The sequence below is a fragment of the Podospora pseudocomata genome (genome assembly GCF_035222375.1).
Source record: "Podospora pseudocomata strain CBS 415.72m chromosome 1 map unlocalized CBS415.72m_1, whole genome shotgun sequence".
Classification (NCBI taxonomy): Eukaryota; Fungi; Ascomycota; class Sordariomycetes; order Sordariales; family Podosporaceae; genus Podospora; species Podospora pseudocomata.
In genome coordinates this window covers 7134675-7153187 of record NW_026946363.1, presented here as the reverse complement: position 1 = coordinate 7153187, position 18513 = coordinate 7134675, and the positions used below count along the sequence as shown (strand labels likewise).

Below are 18513 nucleotides of genomic sequence, written 5' to 3'. Positions count from 1 at the left end.
CCATCTCCCGGTCATTCCCGCCCTCTATGAAACTCAACCCTTCACCCTGAATAGCTCTGGATGAGGGACACATTGTCGCCCTTAAGGAGAATTTGCTGGAGTCTAGTCAGCACAAGAATCGCCCGCTGCAGGAGGAACATCTCAACGTACCCCCAAATTTCTTCTTGTTTCTGTGTCATTCGTCTTGGAGATTTGTTTGACCTCCACGGCATCGTCGATCTAAGGGGTACAGTGTCAGGTCGCGATTGGATATGTTGTATTGGTATGCGCCAGACTTACAACCAGGTTCATGAATTCGTCGAAGCCCTGCAACGAAAAAGAGAGGGTTAGCGCATAGATGCGATAGACAGAGGATAAGAAGGAGCCACATACACGGATAATGCCAATGATGCGGATCGAGAGCTGCTCGTAGAGCCAGATTTGGACTGGTGTTCTCTGCTGCAGGAGTTTGAAAAGAAAGTTGATTGGTGGGAGCAGAACCCGGCGACCACCACCTCCTCCTCTTCCAGTCATTGTGTAGTGTGAACGGGTTGTTGGCGTGGAGCTGCTGTGTGGATGGATGCGATTGCGGTGGGAGGTGCGGTTGCGGTAAGCTGGTGTTTTTAAGACTTGTCGCGCTCAAGCGTGTCGTGAAATTCGCCCAAAGAAATCCATTTGGCGGAGCTGCCAGGCCCAAGGCCAAGACCCGGAGGACCACTAACAGACGGTCCGTGCCCACTCCCCCTCCTTTTCTCTTCCACAGGCAAAGCCACGGCGTTCCACTGCAATTGGCTTCGTTCATGGTGGGGGCGGTTTGTCGGGCAGCCTGACGTTTCTCTTTTGCTTGCATGAGGGACCGACGTCGCCAAAGAAAGTCTAAAACAAAAGACCCATCCCACCTTCCGAACAACACCAAGCTTTTGCCCGTGAACCAAACCTTGCGATCATCTTCCACCCCCCCGCGAACCCCGCCTAATCAAGCGGCGCCTCCTTCCTCTCCGCGCGAAGAACCGAGCTTTTCACCAGCAACCGCCAGACGCACCACGCCAGGAAAGCTATCTACTGCCGCTATAATTAGGAGGGAGGGGCCATCTTCGCATACGTCTTTTGTGGCTTCAACAACAGCTGCCTCATCCAACCCCACCAACTGGACAGTGAACCATCCACCCTCCTCGTCCACCACCCTCAAGCGACCGTCGCAACGCTCTCGTCATGGCTTCAAATGGCGTGGAGGACGCTTTTGCCGTCGGCAGTGTGCTGCAGGCCATGCTGACCATGCGGAGCGGGGATAATGACAAGAAAAAGCAGGCCGCCGATTATCTGGCCAAGTTCCAGAAGTCTGTGAGTGATAGGCTCATATCAAGGGGCATGCCGAATCAGTGCACCATGCTAACCTGGCCCTAACATCATAGAAAGCCGCCTGGACAACAACAATCTCGATACTTCAGAGCTCGACCGAGGCCGAAGCACAGCTCTTCGCGGCAACAACCCTGAAGGGCAAGGTACGAATACATGCACACTAGACGACCCCTGGCAAGAAACATCAGGCTGTGGTGAACCGAAGCTGACTGGACTCCAAGATCACATATGACCTCGCAACTCAGGTGTCCGAGGGCGACCTCCCAGCCCTGCGCAGCCAGATCCTATTGCTGCTCAAGAAATATGCGCCCGGCCCTAAGCCGGTGCGGGTTCAGCTTTGTGTCTGCCTCGCAATCTTGGCGATCCAGATGCAGACATGGAAGGATGTTTTGCCCACCGTTGTATCAACTCTTGGGAACGACGTCACAAGCCACGCCTGCATCCTGGATTTCCTCCGTGTCCTTCCAGAAGAAGTCACGGAAGGACGGAAAATCACCCTCTCTGTACGTGGACCGATATCTTGCGACACGCCTCTGCCTCTATCTTTACCTCGCGACATTCCGTTTTTGGTGGATCGGCCTGGGATCAGTATCTAATTGGGTCATGACAGGAAGAAGAACTCTCCCAGAGGACATCGGAACTGCTGGGGGACAATGCTGAGCAGGTGGTGCAACTGCTTATCAACTATGCACAGTCTTCTCGTAAGTTTCCCCATCTGGTTTGGCCCCTGGATGACTCTTGTGGTTCCTCGCTGACGACTTGGCAGCTGCTGCGGCTACCAACCCTCAACTTTTCGACTGCATCAGCTCATGGTTGCGTGAGGTGCCCGTGGGTGTTGTGGTCAGCTCTCCTCTCATGAGTGCGGTTTTACATGGAGTGGCCAACGACAACTCGCTTTTGGCTGCTGCTGACTGCCTTACTGTGATTTGCCGAGAGACGAAGGAGGTGGATGACAACCGCGATACGATTGCCCTCCTCCTTCCGAGGCTTCTTGAGCTCAGGCCACGCATTCAGGCTCTCGTCGACGAGGACGATACCGAGGGATTCAAGGCGATCACCCGCGTCTTCGCCGAGGCTGGTGAGTCTTGGGCCTTGCTGGTTGCTCGCGACCCTCAACACTTCCGCCCTATTGTGGACTGCCTTCTTGAATGTTGCGCCAGAGACAAGGAGAAGGACGTGCTCCACTATACCTTCAACTTTTGGTACGAACTCAAGCAGTACCTGACTTTGGACCATTACATGGAGGCTCGGGTGCAGCTCGTGGACGTCTTTGCCCAGCTGGTCGACATCCTGTTGAAACAGCTCGAGTATCCAGCATCGGACGACCCCAACAATGTTGACCTCTTCGACGGCGATCGTGAGCAAGAGGAGAAATTCAGAGAGTTCCGCCATCATATGGGAGATACGCTGAAAGATTCCTGCGAGGTGATGGGGGTCTCGGCATGCCTTACCAAGGTCTACGACGCCATCAAATTGTGGCAGGAGAAGTTTGGAGGCCTTGCCACTCCCACTTCCGTTCCCCACTGGCAATCGTTGGAGGCACCCCTTTTTGCCATGCGTGCTATGGGACGGATGGTGGATAATGGTGACAGTTCTGTCCTTCCCCAAATCTTCCCGCTTTTGGTGCAGATCCCCGTGAGCAACGAGAAGCTTCGATTCGCGGCCATCATGGTTTTTGGCCGCTATACCGAATGGACTGCGGCCCATCCGGAGTTTCTCGAGTCTCAATTCCAGTATATCGTTTCTTCCTTTCAAGCTGACTCGCAGGAGATTCTGCGCGCTGCGGCTCAGTCTTTCAAGTACTTTTGCACTGATTGTAAGACCCTGCTCAGCCCGCAGGTGATCCAGCTGCAGGCTTTTTACGACGGCATCCTTGACAAGCTTCCTATGCCTAGCAAGGAGGAGGTTACTGAGGGCGTCGCTGTCGTCCTTGGTGTTCAAAAGCCAGAGGAAATTTACCGCTTGCTCAAGCTGTACTGCGACCCCTTGATCAACCGGCTGATGGTCAAGGCCAACCAAGCAACGGACGAGAAATCCAAGGTTGATCTTGCTGGTACGTTCTCCTTGCGCAACACCTGTCTGGATTAGCACTAACATGGTTGTCAGATCACATCAACCTCCTTACTAACTTTGCACAATACGTGGTGCCATATATTCCCAGTGACCAGGAGAATCCTGCGGTCAAGTACTGGCAAGAGGTGTTCCCGATTCTGTCAACCATCCTGGATAACTTCATCACGTTCATCCCAATCTGCGAGCGTGTGTGCCGGTGCTGGCGGAACATGGTGATTTCTTACAGAACCGCCATCACCCCTCTTCTCGGACCATTGGCCAACAAGTTGGCTGAAGGGTTTGCCGCATCGAAGCAAGGGTGCTTCCTCTGGGCCACCAGTGCAGTCTTGAGGGAGTTTTCAGAGGACAGAGAACACGTCGAAGATGGCATTACTAACGACATCTATGTCTTCTTCGAGGCGCAGGCGACAAATGTTCTCCGCACTATGAGCGATATTAAGCCTATCGATCTCCCAGATGTCATTGAGGACTTTTACCGCCTGCTCATCGACGCCCTTCTTTATTATCCCACCAAACTTATTCCCTCTCCGCTCTTCACCCCTATCTTTCAGGCTGCTATTTCGGCTTTATCCCTGGAGAAGCAGGAGCCCGTTTCGGCAGCCCTTCACTACATCCGCGATCTCCTCACATACGGTGGGCCAAACCCAGCCACTTCCAGTGATGCCCTTGGAACAGCCGGCGCCCAGCTTCGCCAGATTGTCAAACAACTCCTGCTCGAGCAGGGCGGAGCGCTGATCAAACAGACCATGGCGGGCATGATGTTCACCTTCCCCAGCGACTGTTTCGCCGATGGTAGCGGCGTCTTGCTGCACATGTTCCAGCTCCTTCCTCAGGAGACAGCTACGTGGGTTGAGAGCACCATCCGAATGCTTCCCGCGGGAACCGTCACGCCCGTGGAAGCCAACCGCCTTCTCAGCAAGATTAAGGAGAAACTCAGCGGATCAGATTCCGACCGGAGACAGATCCGTATTCTGATGCAGGACTTTACCAACACATACCGCCGCCGGTATGTGGCGCCTCGGGATGGTCTAGGACAGTTGGAGGCGACCCAGTTCCACTTCTCTGGGTAGATACGCTGCGGGTATGGGTGGACTTATAGGATTAGTGTCAGGGGGGATTCTCGCGGTGGACAAGGGGGAAACATTTTGCGGATTGGGATGTGTCTGTGCATATATTTTCGAATTCGTCTCTTGGGCGCAGGAGTGGAGAATTTATGACGGGTGGTATATCAGGTAGCTGGTGGAGGGATATTGACATGCATGCGATGTTTTTGAAGGGGGGCGAAAAGATAACGAAAAGGAAAAGAGGAGGGCATCAAAGGAGTGAGAAGAGACCGAAAGACAGCGGTGGGAAAGACAGTTGCATTACGACACCTAGATGGGATGAGGGCCACAACGACGGAAAGCGAAGATAATTGAATTGTGTTGTGGAGGATTTATATGTAGATAGTATCAACATCCCTATTTTTCGTCTTTTTTTGCTACCCTTTTGCTGTATCTCCTTTTAGCCTGAAGTTTTCCCGCACTTCTTCTGTCTTTTGATTTTGTCATGTTTTCATACAACCTACAATTCTTATCGTTTCTCTTCAAGTATTTATAAGACTAGGAGAATGGTGGTATTCGTTGCTGCATAGGTCGATTGGCCTTTGGGAGAGGTTGGGAAAAGCAGGATGGGAAAGGGCAACAGTTGCTTTAGGGACATGGGTTTATTCAAGAGGAGGAAAGCGAGTTAGGGTTGGTGAGCAGGAAGGGATGAAGAGGACAGGAAGGGAAAGAAGAAAAGAAAACAGAAATGAAAAGAGCCTACAACGGGAGTGACTTGCGTTGCTCCATGGCAACCAACATCCACCCCCTGCCAAGAATTCAGGGGAATGGAGGGTCTTGGCACAAACGATGCTGAAGTTTTTGTCGATTAGACAACATAAAATTTCAGAACGGTTCAAGAAGAATGCTATTTCTCCAAGTAATTTTTGTCGTCTTTATGTTCAGTAATCAACGTTTACATCAGCGCTATGCAAGAAGAATCATTGCAAGTTCATATATTGGCTATATCCGCTCCAGGAAAAATGACATCACAAACATGCTGCCTCAACCACCATCCCAAAAAGCTCCATCATCTTTTAGACACATTTACCGCCCCCTCTCCTCTATCGCCGGCAGTACCAGCTCCAGCAGTCGAAGGACCACTTTGCGCCTCCCTCCTCGCCTTGGCCCCAGCTTTCAATTTCTCCCACCTATCTCTGTATTTCTCTACTGTCTGCTCTAGCCTGTCATAATCTTTCTCCCTGGCCACCATCCTCTTTGTCAGCTCAGCCAGCTGCTCCTCCAACTCCGCGTTCCTCTTCTTCAGAGCCGCTTCCTCTCCTGAACCTCCACCTGGGGGCAAATGTCCGTACCCACCACCGCTCGAAGCACTCATTGGCGATCCGGGTCTTTGCAACCGTAAGCTTTGTGCCAACGCCAGGTGGGAACTCTGGCTGTTGAGTTCGAACGCGTGTAGACGTTTGCTCACTCTATCCAGGGCGTCCTTGAGCGAAGCGTTCTCGAGTTGGAGCTCCTCGACAACATTTTTAAGATGGTCTTTTTCGTTTGTTGCCCGAGATTTGCCCGAGTGTGATGATAGTAGAGACGGTGGTCTGCGAGAGGCAAGTTGAGGAGGTATCTGGATCTCTTGTGCGTCAACAAAGTCGTCTTCGTCGTCATCCTCTAGGCTGTTGGGATCGCGGTGTATGGAGGCTGCAAGACGACGACGTTCTTTCGTTTCATGATGAAGGATGCTAGCGTAAGATACGGTATGCCCGCTCGTAGGGACAAAATAAAAAGAGTCGGCAGCGCTCGGGTCTCGAGGGAGGGATCGGAGGGCCGCGCGGGAGTATATCTTTTTGAGATCAGGTTCGGTGGTAGCGGTTGTCGTCGTTGGGGGATGCGCGGTCCATTGGCGCTTTCGTGGAGGGGTGGGTTCTGAGGGGCGGACGGGGCTGGTCTGATCAGAGGTGACTGATGACTCCTCCGAGATTAATGGCAGCCCGGCGAAGGCGAGGGGCGCGGAGAGACGATTGATCAAAGTGCCAAATGTGCTATAAAACCTGGAGAAGCCCTCCTCGCTAGGGGTCGAACTGCCGGTATTCTGTTCGACCTTGTTGGGCTCATGAGATGCAACCTCTGCAATGACAGGGGGAACCCAGCCTGGCTTGCGTGAGTGGTCCAGAGAATCCGGGGTTTTGGAGCCTCTCGTGGAGCCCTCCCTGCGGGGATGCACTTCCAAACTTCCAGGAGCCTGGTCGTTGGAAACGCTGGGTGTCAGAGGCTGGCTGGGATACTTTGATCGAATTCCTCGAGCGGATGCCAAGTTGTTTGCTATGGAGGATGACAGATTTCGCCCAGGGTACCGTTGATGAGACAGCGTGGGGATGGGCTTTGTCGCATGGGCAGATCCAGGAGCAGCAGCTGAAGCCTTGGAAGATGTTGTAGTTTTGGCATCGTCGTGATCTGTAGAATCTTTCTCGTCTGCCTCGGCAATATCGCTGTCGATACTATTCTGGCTGGGGAGTCCTAGGGGTAACTTCAGCAACTCGGACAGCCGCTTATGGTGTTGCTCCAATAAGCTCAGCATGCGCAAAGCCTCGATGCTCGTCGTCCCCTTAGCCGCTTTAGCGAACTCGCCAGCAGCCTGCGCATGTTCCGTAACGGCAACAGTGGTGTCGGATGTTTGTGTAGCGATGGATGCAGCGCGGGCATGGTCGTGTGCCTTGGGTAATCAGTGTCAATAGCTAACTGTCTGTTTGCCTATTCATGAGATCGAGAACAAGCATACCTTTGTGAGCGCGGCGGACTCCATCATGGGGGAGGCGCGCGGCGCATATCAGAAAAAGAGCAAGTGTGGGAAGTGGGTGACACTGCGGCGGATGGAGATATTCACGATGACGGATTGGCGGGGTGGATGATATGCTCAGTGGACATCAGGAGCCGGCCGGCGAAAGGCGTCCACAGGCACGTAGGGCTGGAGGATTGGCGCGTATGCTTATCTTATCGCAGCGACCCGGTGCAACACGACAGCAGCGTGCAGCACAAGTTGTCGCATTGGGATGGAACCAACCCCAGGACAGCCTTCGTACAGCTTCCACAAAGAGGGGCCGTTACTCCCTCGTCGATTAATTATTAATCTCGGATTTGAAACATCATAAGCTTCCGAGTAAAGACACTTTTCATCCAGTGCAAATTGCAGCATTTTCAACAAGGCCAACCCTCAGCCGCCTTCTCGACGTTCAACGCGTTGGATTGATCCAAGTGGCTGCTTCTTGGCATCTCGGCTTATGACGATGTCATCATAGGCAAACGGGAGAGCTACCATTATCCGCCCCTTCGTATCTAAACAGCAAGTTCTCACAACTCTATTCCCGCCTCTCTACACCACAGTACGCATAGCACTAGCAACGCGCAGCAAGTCCACCTCCTCCAAAACCATAGACCGCGATCCAGCTTGCGTGAGGTGCTGCACTGGCAGATAAAAATGGACGGCACCTCAAACGGACTGGGAAAGCTATTGCCAAAGGCCATTGCGGCGAAACGGCGGCGAAACAAGGCCTCGTCCATTTACAGCAGCACCAGCAACGATGATATCGCGCCACACAGAGAACCAGACAACTCCAATGCTCCTGTCGGCGAAACCAGCTCTCTGCGCCGCACCGACAGCCAGCTCAGCGAGGACAATACCGATTTGATTTCGTTCGAGTCTGACACAGCATCGTGAGTGTCTCTCTCTGTCCTTGATTTCGCCCCTTTTTACCCCTTCAACAGGGCCTCGTCATGCAATTTGTCCAGCCTTGTCGAGACCTCTTGGCGGCTCTTCAGTGAGGATCCCGCCTATAATTTTGCGGAAAGCTACTTCGTATTAGCACCTGCTAGGGAAGCGGGCCCGGGCGCCTGTTAACGTGTGCGGAGCTCCGGTCCACATCCAGCTCACCACTTACCTGACCTCTTGGCTCTCGTCGTCAACCAACCTGTGCCTCCCACAGGCGGCGTTTCTGCTGCTGGTCGTTGGCCGTCGTCATCAGCCTCTCCCAACTCAAGTTGATAATTACCGGTTCTTCCGGATACACGCTCCTCTTGCATTGTTTTGTTTTCATTTGTGTTATTCACCTATAACCTCAACTGACACCCGTGACATTCGCTCGCTAGGCCAGACACCCGTCCCACCGCCATCTCAGTCCACCCGTCGCAGATCGGGCACCTAACTACATCCTCGCCCCTCGTGCAGGAGAAATACAAGCCAGAGTCGCAAACCTCAGACGTCCTGTCTTCTGAAATCTCCGGATTATCGACCCGATCTTCGACTTTGCCGCAAGACTCCTCGGACAGTCTGGAGTCTACCCCTTCGCTGAGAAAGTCCCGAACCCATAACCTCCTGCATCCCGATTCCGATCCACCGAAAAGGTCTACATCTGGAAACCGACTCAGAGACGTATTCCGCTCGAAAAGGGGTTCTGAAAAGAGTTCCAGTGACGAGAAGACTGTGCCCGAGTCTTCGCCAGCGGCCAACCCAGAGTCTGAAGCCAAAGTCTCGACCGGCCGAAACCGTGCCCTTTCACGCGGTCCGACGTTGGAACCCCTGAAAGCCCCGCCGCGAACACCACAGACTCCGCCACATGGAGAGCCGACTCCGCCAGTGATCGTGAATACCCCTCCCACACCAACCGATCCTCAGCCGCCCGTCATCGTGGCGACCAGCAGCAGCCCTCGTCGTCCGGCGAATGCGTCTCCCGTGGGGAATATGATAACGCAACGAAGAAGAGCGGGGTCAAATGCAGGCCCAAGCAAGCTGTCAACGATAACATCCGCCCCTCTCACGCCAACGCCGGAAGCTGGGCCAGTTTCACCGAACCCAGCTGCCACGTTCTTTTCGTCCATGTTCTCAGCAGTCCAAAATACTGCCAACTCGCTCAGTAGCACCATATCAACGGCGAATCTAGCTCCCGGGACGAAGTCTAGGGCCGGTACACCGTCTCAGGAAACCGACAGCACACAACAGCAACAACAGCAGCAGGACGGCGTCGAGGTTGAATCCTCATCCATTCCTGATTTGTCTTCAGAATCCAAGGAGCCAGCCGTTAAAACGCTAGGCATGGGCGATCTCAGTCTTAGCCAGCTCGGTATTTCCGAGACACCGAGCAATGCTCCTAGTCCTGTGGCCTCAAAATTTGCGGATCCTGATCCACGAAATCGATCAGATTCAGCCCCGGACCCCCATCCCGCTGTGACGGAAATTGTGGACGAGTCGCATCTTTCGCGGCCGAGATCGGTGTATTCTGCCAATGGAGATCGCACGCCGCCAGCAGGGAGTGTATATGAGGGTAGATCAGGGGTTCACCGGAGCGGAAGCATTCGCAGTGCTCTTGGTCACCGCAGGAAGCGAGGCAGCAGCATAGCTACACACAACACATCTGGGAGCGCCATAGGCGCTGCTATTTCAGCTGCCAACTCTTCGGTGGCTAACCCGAATGCTGCGGGAAGCACCCCGAAACTTACTGGATTTGCTGTCGCTACTAAGAAGCGCAACCGTGACTTTCATAACCTTTTCAAAAGCGTGCCCGATGACGATTACCTGATTGAGGACTACAGCTGTGCTCTGCAGCGTGAAATCCTCGCTCATGGCCGGTTATACATCTCAGAGGGACACCTCTGCTTTAGCAGCAATATCTTGGGCTGGGTGACGACGCTGGTGATGAGCTTTGACGAGATTGTCTCAGTTGAAAAGCGGAGTACGGCGCTGGTGTTCAAAAACGGCCTGGAGATTTCTACTCTACATGCCAAGCATATCTTTGCCTCTTTTGCGAGCCGCGACACGACATACGATCTCATCATCAAAATCTGGAAGCTTGGTCATCCTCACCTCCAGAGCTCTCTCAATGGCGTCCGTCTGGAGGAACCGGGCGGCGACCGTACCGAAAAGGTTGATGTGGAGAACGTCTCTGTGGCAGGGAGCCAGAGCATATCCGGATCCGATGACGAGAGTGCCGATGGGGATGACGATGATGACGATGTGTATGATGAGGATGAGGAAGAGGAGGATAGCCAAGAAGCAAGCTTGCCTGCGGACGCAACCTCAGAGGGCCCTGATAAGACAGCCACTCGCAAGGTATCTGGTCCAGTGCTCTCGGAGAAGGCCGACGACAATGCTCCCACAAGTGGTGGTGATTTCCCAGGTCCTATCAGTCACGCCCCGACAGAGTGTGGGGATGAAGGGACACATTATGAGAAGATTCTGGGAGACGAAACTATTCCGGCGCCGTTGGGCAAAGTCTATAACTTGCTCTTTGGACCTGGCTCGGCCGCATGGATGGGCAAATTCCTGACCGTGGACCAAAAATGTCTGGATCTCCAGATGGAGGACAAGCGAGGTCTCACTGGGGAGGTCAAGTCGCGGACGTTCACCTACATCAAACCTCTTAACGCCTCGATAGGACCCAAGCAGACGAAATGTATTGTTACGGAGCAGCTGGAATCCATCGACCTCGACAAGTCTGTCAACGTGCTTTGCAGTACGCAAAACCCCGATGTACCAAGTGGCAACATATTTGTGGTGAAGACAAAGTATTGTCTTACGTGGGGTGAGAACAATGGCACTCGTGTTCAGATCAACTGCACTATCGAGTGGTCTGGCAAGAGCTGGCTGAAGGGTATGTTGTTTCTCAGATGCCAGTCGTCAATGCTGATTTGCTAACATCATCGGCGTAGGTCCCATTGAGAAGGGCGCAAACGAAGGACAGACGCAGTACTGCAAAGATCTTTTTGCCAGTCTGCGAGCAGCCATTTCTTCTCGGCCACGGTCTAGCACTCTCGGTATTGCCGCAGGGGTACGTGGCAAGAAGCGTGGACGCAAGGCGAAGTCCGCGCTGGCCTCTAACCAAGCCAGCGACGTTGAGAGTGTTGCCAAGGTGTCAGTAAAGGAGAGCTGGGGTCTGCTTGAGCCTGTGCGGCCTTTCCTCGGGCCCGTGTTTGATATCATCAGGCCTATTCTTACCGGAAATGTGGTGTACGGGTTGCTTGTCGGTCTGCTGGTGGCTAGCTGGTTCGGGTTTGGTACTCGACAAGGACCAGTACCCTATGGCCGAGACATCGGTTTTGCAAACTACCCACAGCGAATTGCGGCTTACGAGGAAATGTGGAGCAGAGAGGAAAGTGAGCTGTGGGAATGGATTGAGGAGAGAGCTGGTCTGGACCGGCTGAACGGTGGTAGTATGCCAGCCCCGAGAAAGAGGACCGTGGATCCAAGGACGGTAGAGGAGAAGCTGCGGGAGGAGAGGATGGCTGAGAGAGAGCTCCGGGAGGCGATCAGAGTGACGGAGGAGCATTTGCAAGTTTTGAAGTCGGTTGTCAACAGGAAGGAAAGGGGCGAGAAGGCTACAAGCGATTGATCTGATTTTCGTGCAAGACAGGAAGGGGGGCATCTCTTCGTTGGAATGGGAGTGGGTTGGGGATTCTTCATTATTCAGGTTGACGCCGCAAGTCTTTTTCTTTGTATAGCATAAGCATAGCAATCATTATATTGAGCAGTTCTTTGGGTATGTTTATCGAAAAAGTTTTCAAGAAGGCGAGAAACAATGTGTGCCCTGTGATAGTGAGCAATTCCGACACCAAGCTTCAACAAGAGACAAGGTCCGCTGGCGTAATGGCAGCGCGTCTGACTACGATTCTTTCAAGATTCAAGTAATCAGGAGGTTCCAGGTTCGACCCCTGGGCGGATCGTTTAAATCTTGACAACTCATTGAGTTAATTTTTGGATTTCTTTTTGAAGATTTTCGTGGCAGTGGATCCCTTTAGCACTTTGGGGTGACCCCTGAACCCCTGTGCACCTACCTCACAGCAAGAACCCATCGCTACGCTAGAAGCCAGAATTCTTATCGGCTTTCCTATGAAACAATAGTGTCAATTCAGGTAGTCTATATTACATCGATTGACTCATTTCATTGATATATGTGTATAACCCAGCTCATCACATCCCCTGAGATCCATACGTTAAAAGACAATCTTATTAAGGAGTCTCTTCATCATCTGGTACGCCTACACTGCCATCGTTCTTTCCGCGAAGCCTTCGATATGTGGACCGATAGACGGTGCCAACGGCCGGAATACAACATCCTGTTCCCTCCGTCCCGTCTCCGCAACATCACTTCCCTTCAAATCGTCCGAACACGTCCGTCCGCATCATGTCCACCAACACCAAACACCATAAAATACCGGGTCAGATGGTGTTACAAACACAACCCCAAGTACCTACATGAACTCCAGCACACAGAGAAGTAACGGCAACCTTGATTGATTGACCGGCGTCGAGCCGCTGCGGCTCTCACTCACCAATGCAACAAGGAATGAAAAAGGGTCAGAGCCCTACAGGCTGACGACTCCCATGGTTCAAGCCATTCGGGGAAGCAATCCGATGTAGATCCTTGAGGGGCGGGAGCGGGAGCGCGATCTGAAACTCCTCTGCCTCTCTTTCTCCGGTTCCCGTGTGTGTGTTCTAGTCTTGCCGATCTGGTCTGTGTGTCCGTTCCTACATATATTGTCACCGCGATGATGTAAATATGATCGATCTGAAAATATGTGAGATGGAAGCTCACCGAGACACGGGACGGTAAACTCTTGCGGAAGGTCGGTATGCAAGGAGCCAAGCGAGGACTACGTGATGGGCCGGAGCAGTTTGATAACACGTGCTGTTACGTAGGCAGGCAAAGCTCGGACATTCACTTCCTCTTCTGCAGCAAATGACGGGCTGGATAGGAACGAAATTCGAGACCGGGCAGATCAAGATGTCAAATCATGGTCAGTTCTTTTCATAACGAGAACAGCCGGGGCTTTCTCGGGCCGGAGTTAGCTGTCCGCGGATATCATGTACCAACTTGTATCGAACGAGGCGGGCAGAACAAAGCGCAGTTTACGTACCGACATCAGGACAACACCCTCCCCCAGTCAGATCATCATCAATCATTCACCGCTCATCAACAGCTTTTGCTTCCCATCAAATATCGAAGCATCAGTTTTCCCCGCCTGATGGTTTCGGCCGCTCGCTTGCCCGCATCAATCTATCTCACTGCACATGCAAAAATGGAAAGGAAAAAAAAAACGCGGGGAACACACACGCCATATCATGCCATTGCCCTTTTAACAATTTTGACTTTGACGTGCTTGTCACAAGAATATAAAATTGAGTAAAAAAGGTCACTAAAACACCACACTACTGCACAAGATCAACGCCGTCGCCGTTGTCAAACACGGCTGCGGGCGGTTGGGTGTCGAAAGAGCAAGGTGAGAAAGCGGGTCTTCCCGCGGCGCCCCAAGTCAAGAAACCATTTTCTCAGATCATCCGCAATTCTTCTTCTTGATTTATTGTCGATAGCATGGGGGAAATCCCGATGAGGTGGGCTGATATGATGCGATTCTGGCTTCTCCACGTGGGGTAAATGGTTCGATCGTTGGCACATCTCTGGGCACGTCACTTTTTGTATGTATTTGTACGTATGCATGGGAACAGAAAGACCTGCATCGGATCGGATCCGGACCTACACTTGACTATGTAGGTACAGATGGAGATGTACACTTCGTTGCTCACCTTGCAGGGTAGAAGAAATGGGAGGGTGGATGTAACCCCTCTTCTTTTTTTCCACACCCCCATCAACAGAGGATTAGGTAAAACCAACCTCCTCGGAGTTCCTGATGACAGGAAGAATGATGAAAAACTAAGCAATAGTTTTGGAAAGACTGAGAAACCCTTAACAAAATAGTCGAGAGTAACAGTGAACACAAGAGTAGTAGAGGTACATGCTAAACAAACCCCCTCACCCTAGTCCTCGCTCGCTCGCTCGCTCTCTTGCACCTTGCATATCAGGGAACCGCCCCATCTGCACCACGACCAACTCGGTGGAAGAGTTCCATTATAAAACAACAAGAGCTTGGTTCGAGACAGGTGTCGAGCCTACGCTTTCTTGGCTGTTTTTTTCATCCTCCTTTTGTCTTGGATATTGTACTCAGTCGACATCATAGGTAGGCTTTCACATTCCTGGCCAAACCTCAAAGGGTCATGGTAGAAAAAACAGATGACGCGATAAATCTGATCAAGTTTCTTCAACAACTCTTCTGAGTAGATTGTGCGTCACACACAGATCGCCAGCCACAAGCCCCATTCGGCACAACCCGCATTTCGACCCTTCTAGAGTTTCCAAGCATCGTAGCATCACCCCCCCCGCCATCCCCCCCAATCTAATTAATCCTCCGACAGGTACACTACACTCCGCATCAACTCCGCTGCGCAGCCATGTAAAGGGGAAACGCTAGATTAATTAATTGGCTTTGCATTGTGGGATTTTGATTGTCCTTGCATGTGTATGAAGATAGATATATTGTGCGGGCAACTTGGATAGATCAGATAGATAGACATACATAGACAAAAACAAGAGATAGTCCGGCCGGCCGGCCGGGTAGAGGCGGTGTTAGAGTACCTGTTGGTAGGCATGTATCCCAACAATCTGTAAGTGGTCTCTTCTTGCGCCCCAGTAATATGACGAGGATATGACAGCTTAGGCGAGAGAGGAGTAGAGAACGGAGGGAGATGTGCCTACCCGATATCAGTGACACCACCGCTAGCCTTACTCTTGCCTTCGATATCACCTCTGAACACAACATCCGCGCAGGAAGAAGACATCTTTTGACGAATTTCAGTTCAGAAAACGAGGGCCTCCCTGAATTTTTACCTGTGCTTGTCATTGACAAAGCTCTGACACGGCTCAGTGGACGGTCGGCAAAGAGCATCAAAGTGGGCGTCCAGACAGCCGCTACCGCGAGATAAGGGGCCACGTTGCAACCAAGATCGCTTATGATAGCCGCCGCCGCTCGGCAACAACGTCTCTAACCTCTCGGGCATATATCCCTATTTCTCGCCTTCGGCAGAATTTGAGTGCTGATTGCGTGGTGTATGCACATTCTCCCCTGCATTTTACCTATCCGCCGCCAGGCGCAGGCACAAACCACCAGCAACGCTCAGAAAACAGAAAGTGTGGTGCTCTATCCGACCACCCCGATCCCGATCGGTGACAAGAGGAGCACGCACCCTAATGGTGGGAAGACGAAACCTGAGTTGGCCCGATATCTGTGGAGCCGACCCGTTGTTCCTTCGCCCCAGGTAGCGAGTGGGTCGCCGTAACGGTTGCGTGGGGATGGGTTTCAGTGAGCCCATGGTATCGAGAAGGCCCGACCGGTGCAAGGTTTATGATACGCGGTCGTCGACATTTTCATGCTTGTCGACGTCCTTCCCGTCATCATCATCATTGTTTTCAGTCTCGTCGTCATCATCCTCGCTATCGTTGATAACCAGCGTTGATTCTGGGTCCTTGCCATCGTCTGATTCCCCTTGTACGCCCTCATCAAGCAGATCCGCATTGCTCTCCGGCTCCCGAGTGAGCAGAATGTCCTCGCTGCCTTGCCATTGCGAGGGCATAGGTGGGAGGGCATCTGGCTCTAGGTCCCAACCGTAATCTTCATCATCGTCACCCTCGTCCTCGCTGTCGGCGATCTCGAAGCCGGTATCCCCAAGCTTGCGTTTTTGGACACCTGCTGGCGTTGACATCGTCCTCAAGGGGCTTGAAGCCTGGTCGTACTCCACCGGAACCAAACCGGCCTTGTCGTAGCAAAGTTAGCAAAGAAGACAACAACATCAGACCCAGACTACTGATCGATCAAAGAAACATACTGCCTCAATATGGAACCCGCAGAGTGCGGCTGCATCATCCGCATGCTTGTCAACTCCGTTCAGCTTCTGGATGAACGCAAAGCGCAGAGCAGTGGAAGTCTCGAAGTCATTTTGAAGCCGGTCTCTGAACAGTGCGATCCTCGAGACAATACCTTGTCTCCAGACGCTTGCATTGATGGCGGGAACCAAGGTTGCACCGCGTTCCGCCTGCATCTTTGTGGCGCACTGCGTGAGGATGACAATAGCCACATCCCGGGTTGCTGCCAGCTTTTGAAGGTTGCTCAAAATATAGTGAAGTGCCTGTATTCTGCGTTCTGCAGGTATTGGTGCTACATGAAAAGTCAGTCTCAGGCTTGTTGGATCTCCGCGCCGAAAAACGTACCTCGGGTATCTTTATGCTTCGTCTGAGGGCCCTGCCTCAGGTCTGTATTCTTGAGGACGTCATGGTTTACCAACGCTGAAAGGGAATCAACAACAATCAATGATGTCCACTCTGGGATACAAGACGCCGTGGGCCGACATAGCAGGGCTATGAGATGAACCAAGGTCGGGCAGCTATAGTGAACAAACTTGTCTAATGGTTGGATCTGCCCATCCTCAGAGTTCAAGTCCACGACCTGGTGCAACCGCTCAATGGACATCCGGTGAAAGCCATCTGCATCCGTATAAGTGCCTGACCACAAGAGACTGCCAAGGCCCGACTGGAATGGGTTGAAAGGGAGGAGAAGAGGCTAAACAGACCTACCCAGACGACTCCGCCGCCTTCGCGAAGGCAGTTAGCAGTGAGCTGGATTCTAAGATCGAGGTGTCAGTTACATTTACTGCACGCACGGATGAGGGGAGGGGGTGTAAGGAGGATGAGATACCCGAATGCTGTCTTTCCCACGCCCGGGGGCCCCCATATTTCCGTCACACTGCCCTTCTGGATGCCATTTGAGGCATCGAGAACTGGAAGGCCGGTGGAGATGTGGCGGTTCTGGGTCCCTTCAAAGTCTTCCAGGACCTGTGCAGCAGACACGGTAGGAAGACGGTCTGGATCCGACAAGTGTTAATCTTTTTTTTCTTGTCTTTTAGGTTGGCATTCCGAGTTGGGTCGCAAAAGGAGCCTCTGGGCAGAGGGTTGGGTTGCTTGGGTCTTACGGATTGAGGAAAGGTCAAGGCTTGAGCCATGGATTGTATCCATCATGGAGGAGTCGACATCACCATGTCAAGCAACGGCCGCTGTTCTCCCGTGCTTTGGGCGGAGATGGTTCCAGGCGATTTGAGGGCGGTCAACGGTTGAATCGGGTTTGCAGCCTGTTGGCACCAAAAATTTGGTAGCTCTGCCAGTTCACCATTGATCGTTGCAGGCAAGAGCGGGGAATCGGCCCGCCAGAGCGTACGCATTGCTCAGAGGAAGGGCCAAGGCACGTGCAGCCAGTGAGCACAGTGGATGCTCTTGCCAGGCGCTGAGATGAGATGAAGACAAGCGACGTTTCGTCTCATTTCGCGATACAAGACCGTGAGGATAGCCGCAGTGCATAATGCACCGAACATCAAGCGCGGCGTGCTGGCGGAAGAGCCGTTTGTTGAGTAAAACTAAGAGAGAGACCATGAAGCATTTCCGCCACATAAGGGGCATCAATGCCAATCACAAAAGGACAGGGTTCGCTGGATAGAGAGCACACAACACAGTCTTGATTGAGGCTTCCTCTTCATCTTAAACCCTCTACAAAACAAAGCCCCAGATGGGGTTTATGGGTGCAAAAATGCAAAAGAAGATGCGGTTTATGTGGATCGAACACATGACCTTCAGATTGACTTCCTGAAGTTGACTTCAGTCTGACGCTCTCCCAACTGAGCTAAACCCGCTGCATGGGAGGTTCTGATAATTTTTAGGTTTATAACAGTAACTGGGTAGGATTTAGCCGCGTGTATCACATGTTTCGTAGCCTCCTGAGCCCTTGCATGATGTCATTGGCACATGTTCATGAAGCAATCTCCATCCCATAGCTCATCAAAACAATCTGACCGCAAGCCACCTACCCCTACGTACCGGGTCTTTTTCGTAAGAGTAGAAGGCTCAAAAAATTCCACCCCCTCTAGTCATGGTGATCGCCATGGACTGCACTTCACCATGTCACTGACATTACGCCAACACTCTGTAGCTCCTTATCAGGCCAATATCTGGCCATTCTGTCCTGGCGCTTGAGCTAATCCGACAAAAAACGAAAGGTTGACGGCGACGGCGACAACAGCGACGACGGGCCTCGTTCACATGCCAAAAAATCCCGTCATTTCCCCGCCGTGCAGGAGGAGCTCCCAAGAAAAGAAACATCTACCAGTGGTTGTTGGGGTCTAACGTTCGGTCGGCAATCCGCGCCC

At 52.5% G+C, this 18513-nt stretch overlaps 5 protein-coding genes and 2 non-coding genes across 7 annotated transcripts; 2 read left to right on the top strand and 5 right to left on the bottom strand.

The window, feature by feature from the left end:
- Positions 1 to 41: 41 nt before the first annotated feature.
- Positions 42 to 799, bottom strand: SME1 (mRNA splicing protein sme1; the record flags this gene model as incomplete). Its single annotated transcript, XM_062886714.1, has 4 exons — positions 373 to 799; positions 280 to 306; positions 151 to 219; positions 42 to 95 (listed from the first exon to the last, which is right to left on the bottom strand). The coding sequence occupies exons 1-4, from the start codon at positions 511 to 513 to the stop codon at positions 42 to 44; spliced, it is 291 nt and encodes a 96-aa protein (XP_062749855.1). The 5' UTR covers positions 514 to 799.
- A 392-nt stretch (positions 800 to 1191) lies between these two features.
- MTR10 (Nuclear import receptor) lies at positions 1192 to 5069 on the top strand (the record flags this gene model as incomplete). Its single annotated transcript, XM_062886713.1, has 6 exons — positions 1192 to 1320; positions 1392 to 1481; positions 1560 to 1841; positions 1949 to 2039; positions 2105 to 3391; positions 3445 to 5069. The coding sequence occupies 6 exons, from the start codon at positions 1192 to 1194 to the stop codon at positions 4479 to 4481; spliced, it is 2916 nt and encodes a 971-aa protein (XP_062749854.1). The 3' UTR covers positions 4482 to 5069.
- A 311-nt stretch (positions 5070 to 5380) lies between these two features.
- On the bottom strand, positions 5381 to 7671 carry QC762_122960 (uncharacterized protein). Its single transcript, XM_062886712.1, has 2 exons — positions 7225 to 7671; positions 5381 to 7158 (listed from the first exon to the last, which is right to left on the bottom strand). Exons 1-2 carry the CDS (start codon positions 7249 to 7251, stop codon positions 5524 to 5526), a joined length of 1662 nt encoding a protein of 553 aa, XP_062749853.1. The 5' UTR covers positions 7252 to 7671; the 3' UTR covers positions 5381 to 5523.
- Positions 7347 to 12042, top strand: QC762_122950 (uncharacterized protein). Its single transcript, XM_062886711.1, has 3 exons — positions 7347 to 8156; positions 8589 to 11086; positions 11145 to 12042. The coding sequence occupies exons 1-3, from the start codon at positions 7921 to 7923 to the stop codon at positions 11822 to 11824; spliced, it is 3414 nt and encodes a 1137-aa protein (XP_062749852.1). The 5' UTR covers positions 7347 to 7920; the 3' UTR covers positions 11825 to 12042.
- A 22-nt stretch (positions 12043 to 12064) lies between these two features.
- On the bottom strand, positions 12065 to 12155 carry QC762_0023570. Its single transcript has one exon. It is a non-coding gene; the product is annotated as a tRNA-Arg (tRNA).
- Positions 12156 to 14675: 2520 nt separating this feature from the next.
- On the bottom strand, positions 14676 to 17931 carry QC762_122940 (uncharacterized protein). The gene is made up of 6 exons (XM_062886710.1): positions 17290 to 17931; positions 17016 to 17181; positions 16895 to 16943; positions 16532 to 16850; positions 16150 to 16463; positions 14676 to 16077 (listed from the first exon to the last, which is right to left on the bottom strand). The coding sequence occupies exons 1-6, from the start codon at positions 17333 to 17335 to the stop codon at positions 15667 to 15669; spliced, it is 1305 nt and encodes a 434-aa protein (XP_062749851.1). The 5' UTR covers positions 17336 to 17931; the 3' UTR covers positions 14676 to 15666.
- Positions 17911 to 18000, bottom strand: QC762_0023550. Its single transcript has one exon. It is a non-coding gene; the product is annotated as a tRNA-Phe (tRNA).
- Between the last annotated feature and the right edge of the window lie 513 nt (positions 18001 to 18513).

Bases quoted from the DNA above. Each gene is read 5' to 3' on its own strand.
- QC762_122940 (XM_062886710.1), bottom strand. From the start codon at position 17,335: ATGATGGATACAATCCATGGCTCAAGCCTTGACCTTTCCTCAATCC. The intron at 17,182-17,289 runs GTAAGACCCAAG...TGTCGGATCCAG, and splicing joins CCTTGACCTTTCCTCAATCC to ACCGTCTTCCTACCGTGTCT. The intron at 16,944-17,015 runs GTATCTCATCCT...CCTCGATCTTAG, and splicing joins GTGGGAAAGACAGCATTCGG to AATCCAGCTCACTGCTAACT.
- QC762_122960 (XM_062886712.1), bottom strand. From the start codon at position 7,251: ATGATGGAGTCCGCCGCGCTCACAAAG. The intron at 7,159-7,224 runs GTATGCTTGTTC...TGATTACCCAAG, and splicing joins AGTCCGCCGCGCTCACAAAG to GCACACGACCATGCCCGCGC.
- QC762_122950 (XM_062886711.1), top strand. From the start codon at position 7,921: ATGGACGGCACCTCAAACGGACTGGGAAAGCTATTGCCAAAGGCCATT. The intron at 8,157-8,588 runs GTGAGTGTCTCT...TTCGCTCGCTAG, and splicing joins TTCGAGTCTGACACAGCATC to GCCAGACACCCGTCCCACCG. The intron at 11,087-11,144 runs GTATGTTGTTTC...TCATCGGCGTAG, and splicing joins TGGCAAGAGCTGGCTGAAGG to GTCCCATTGAGAAGGGCGCA.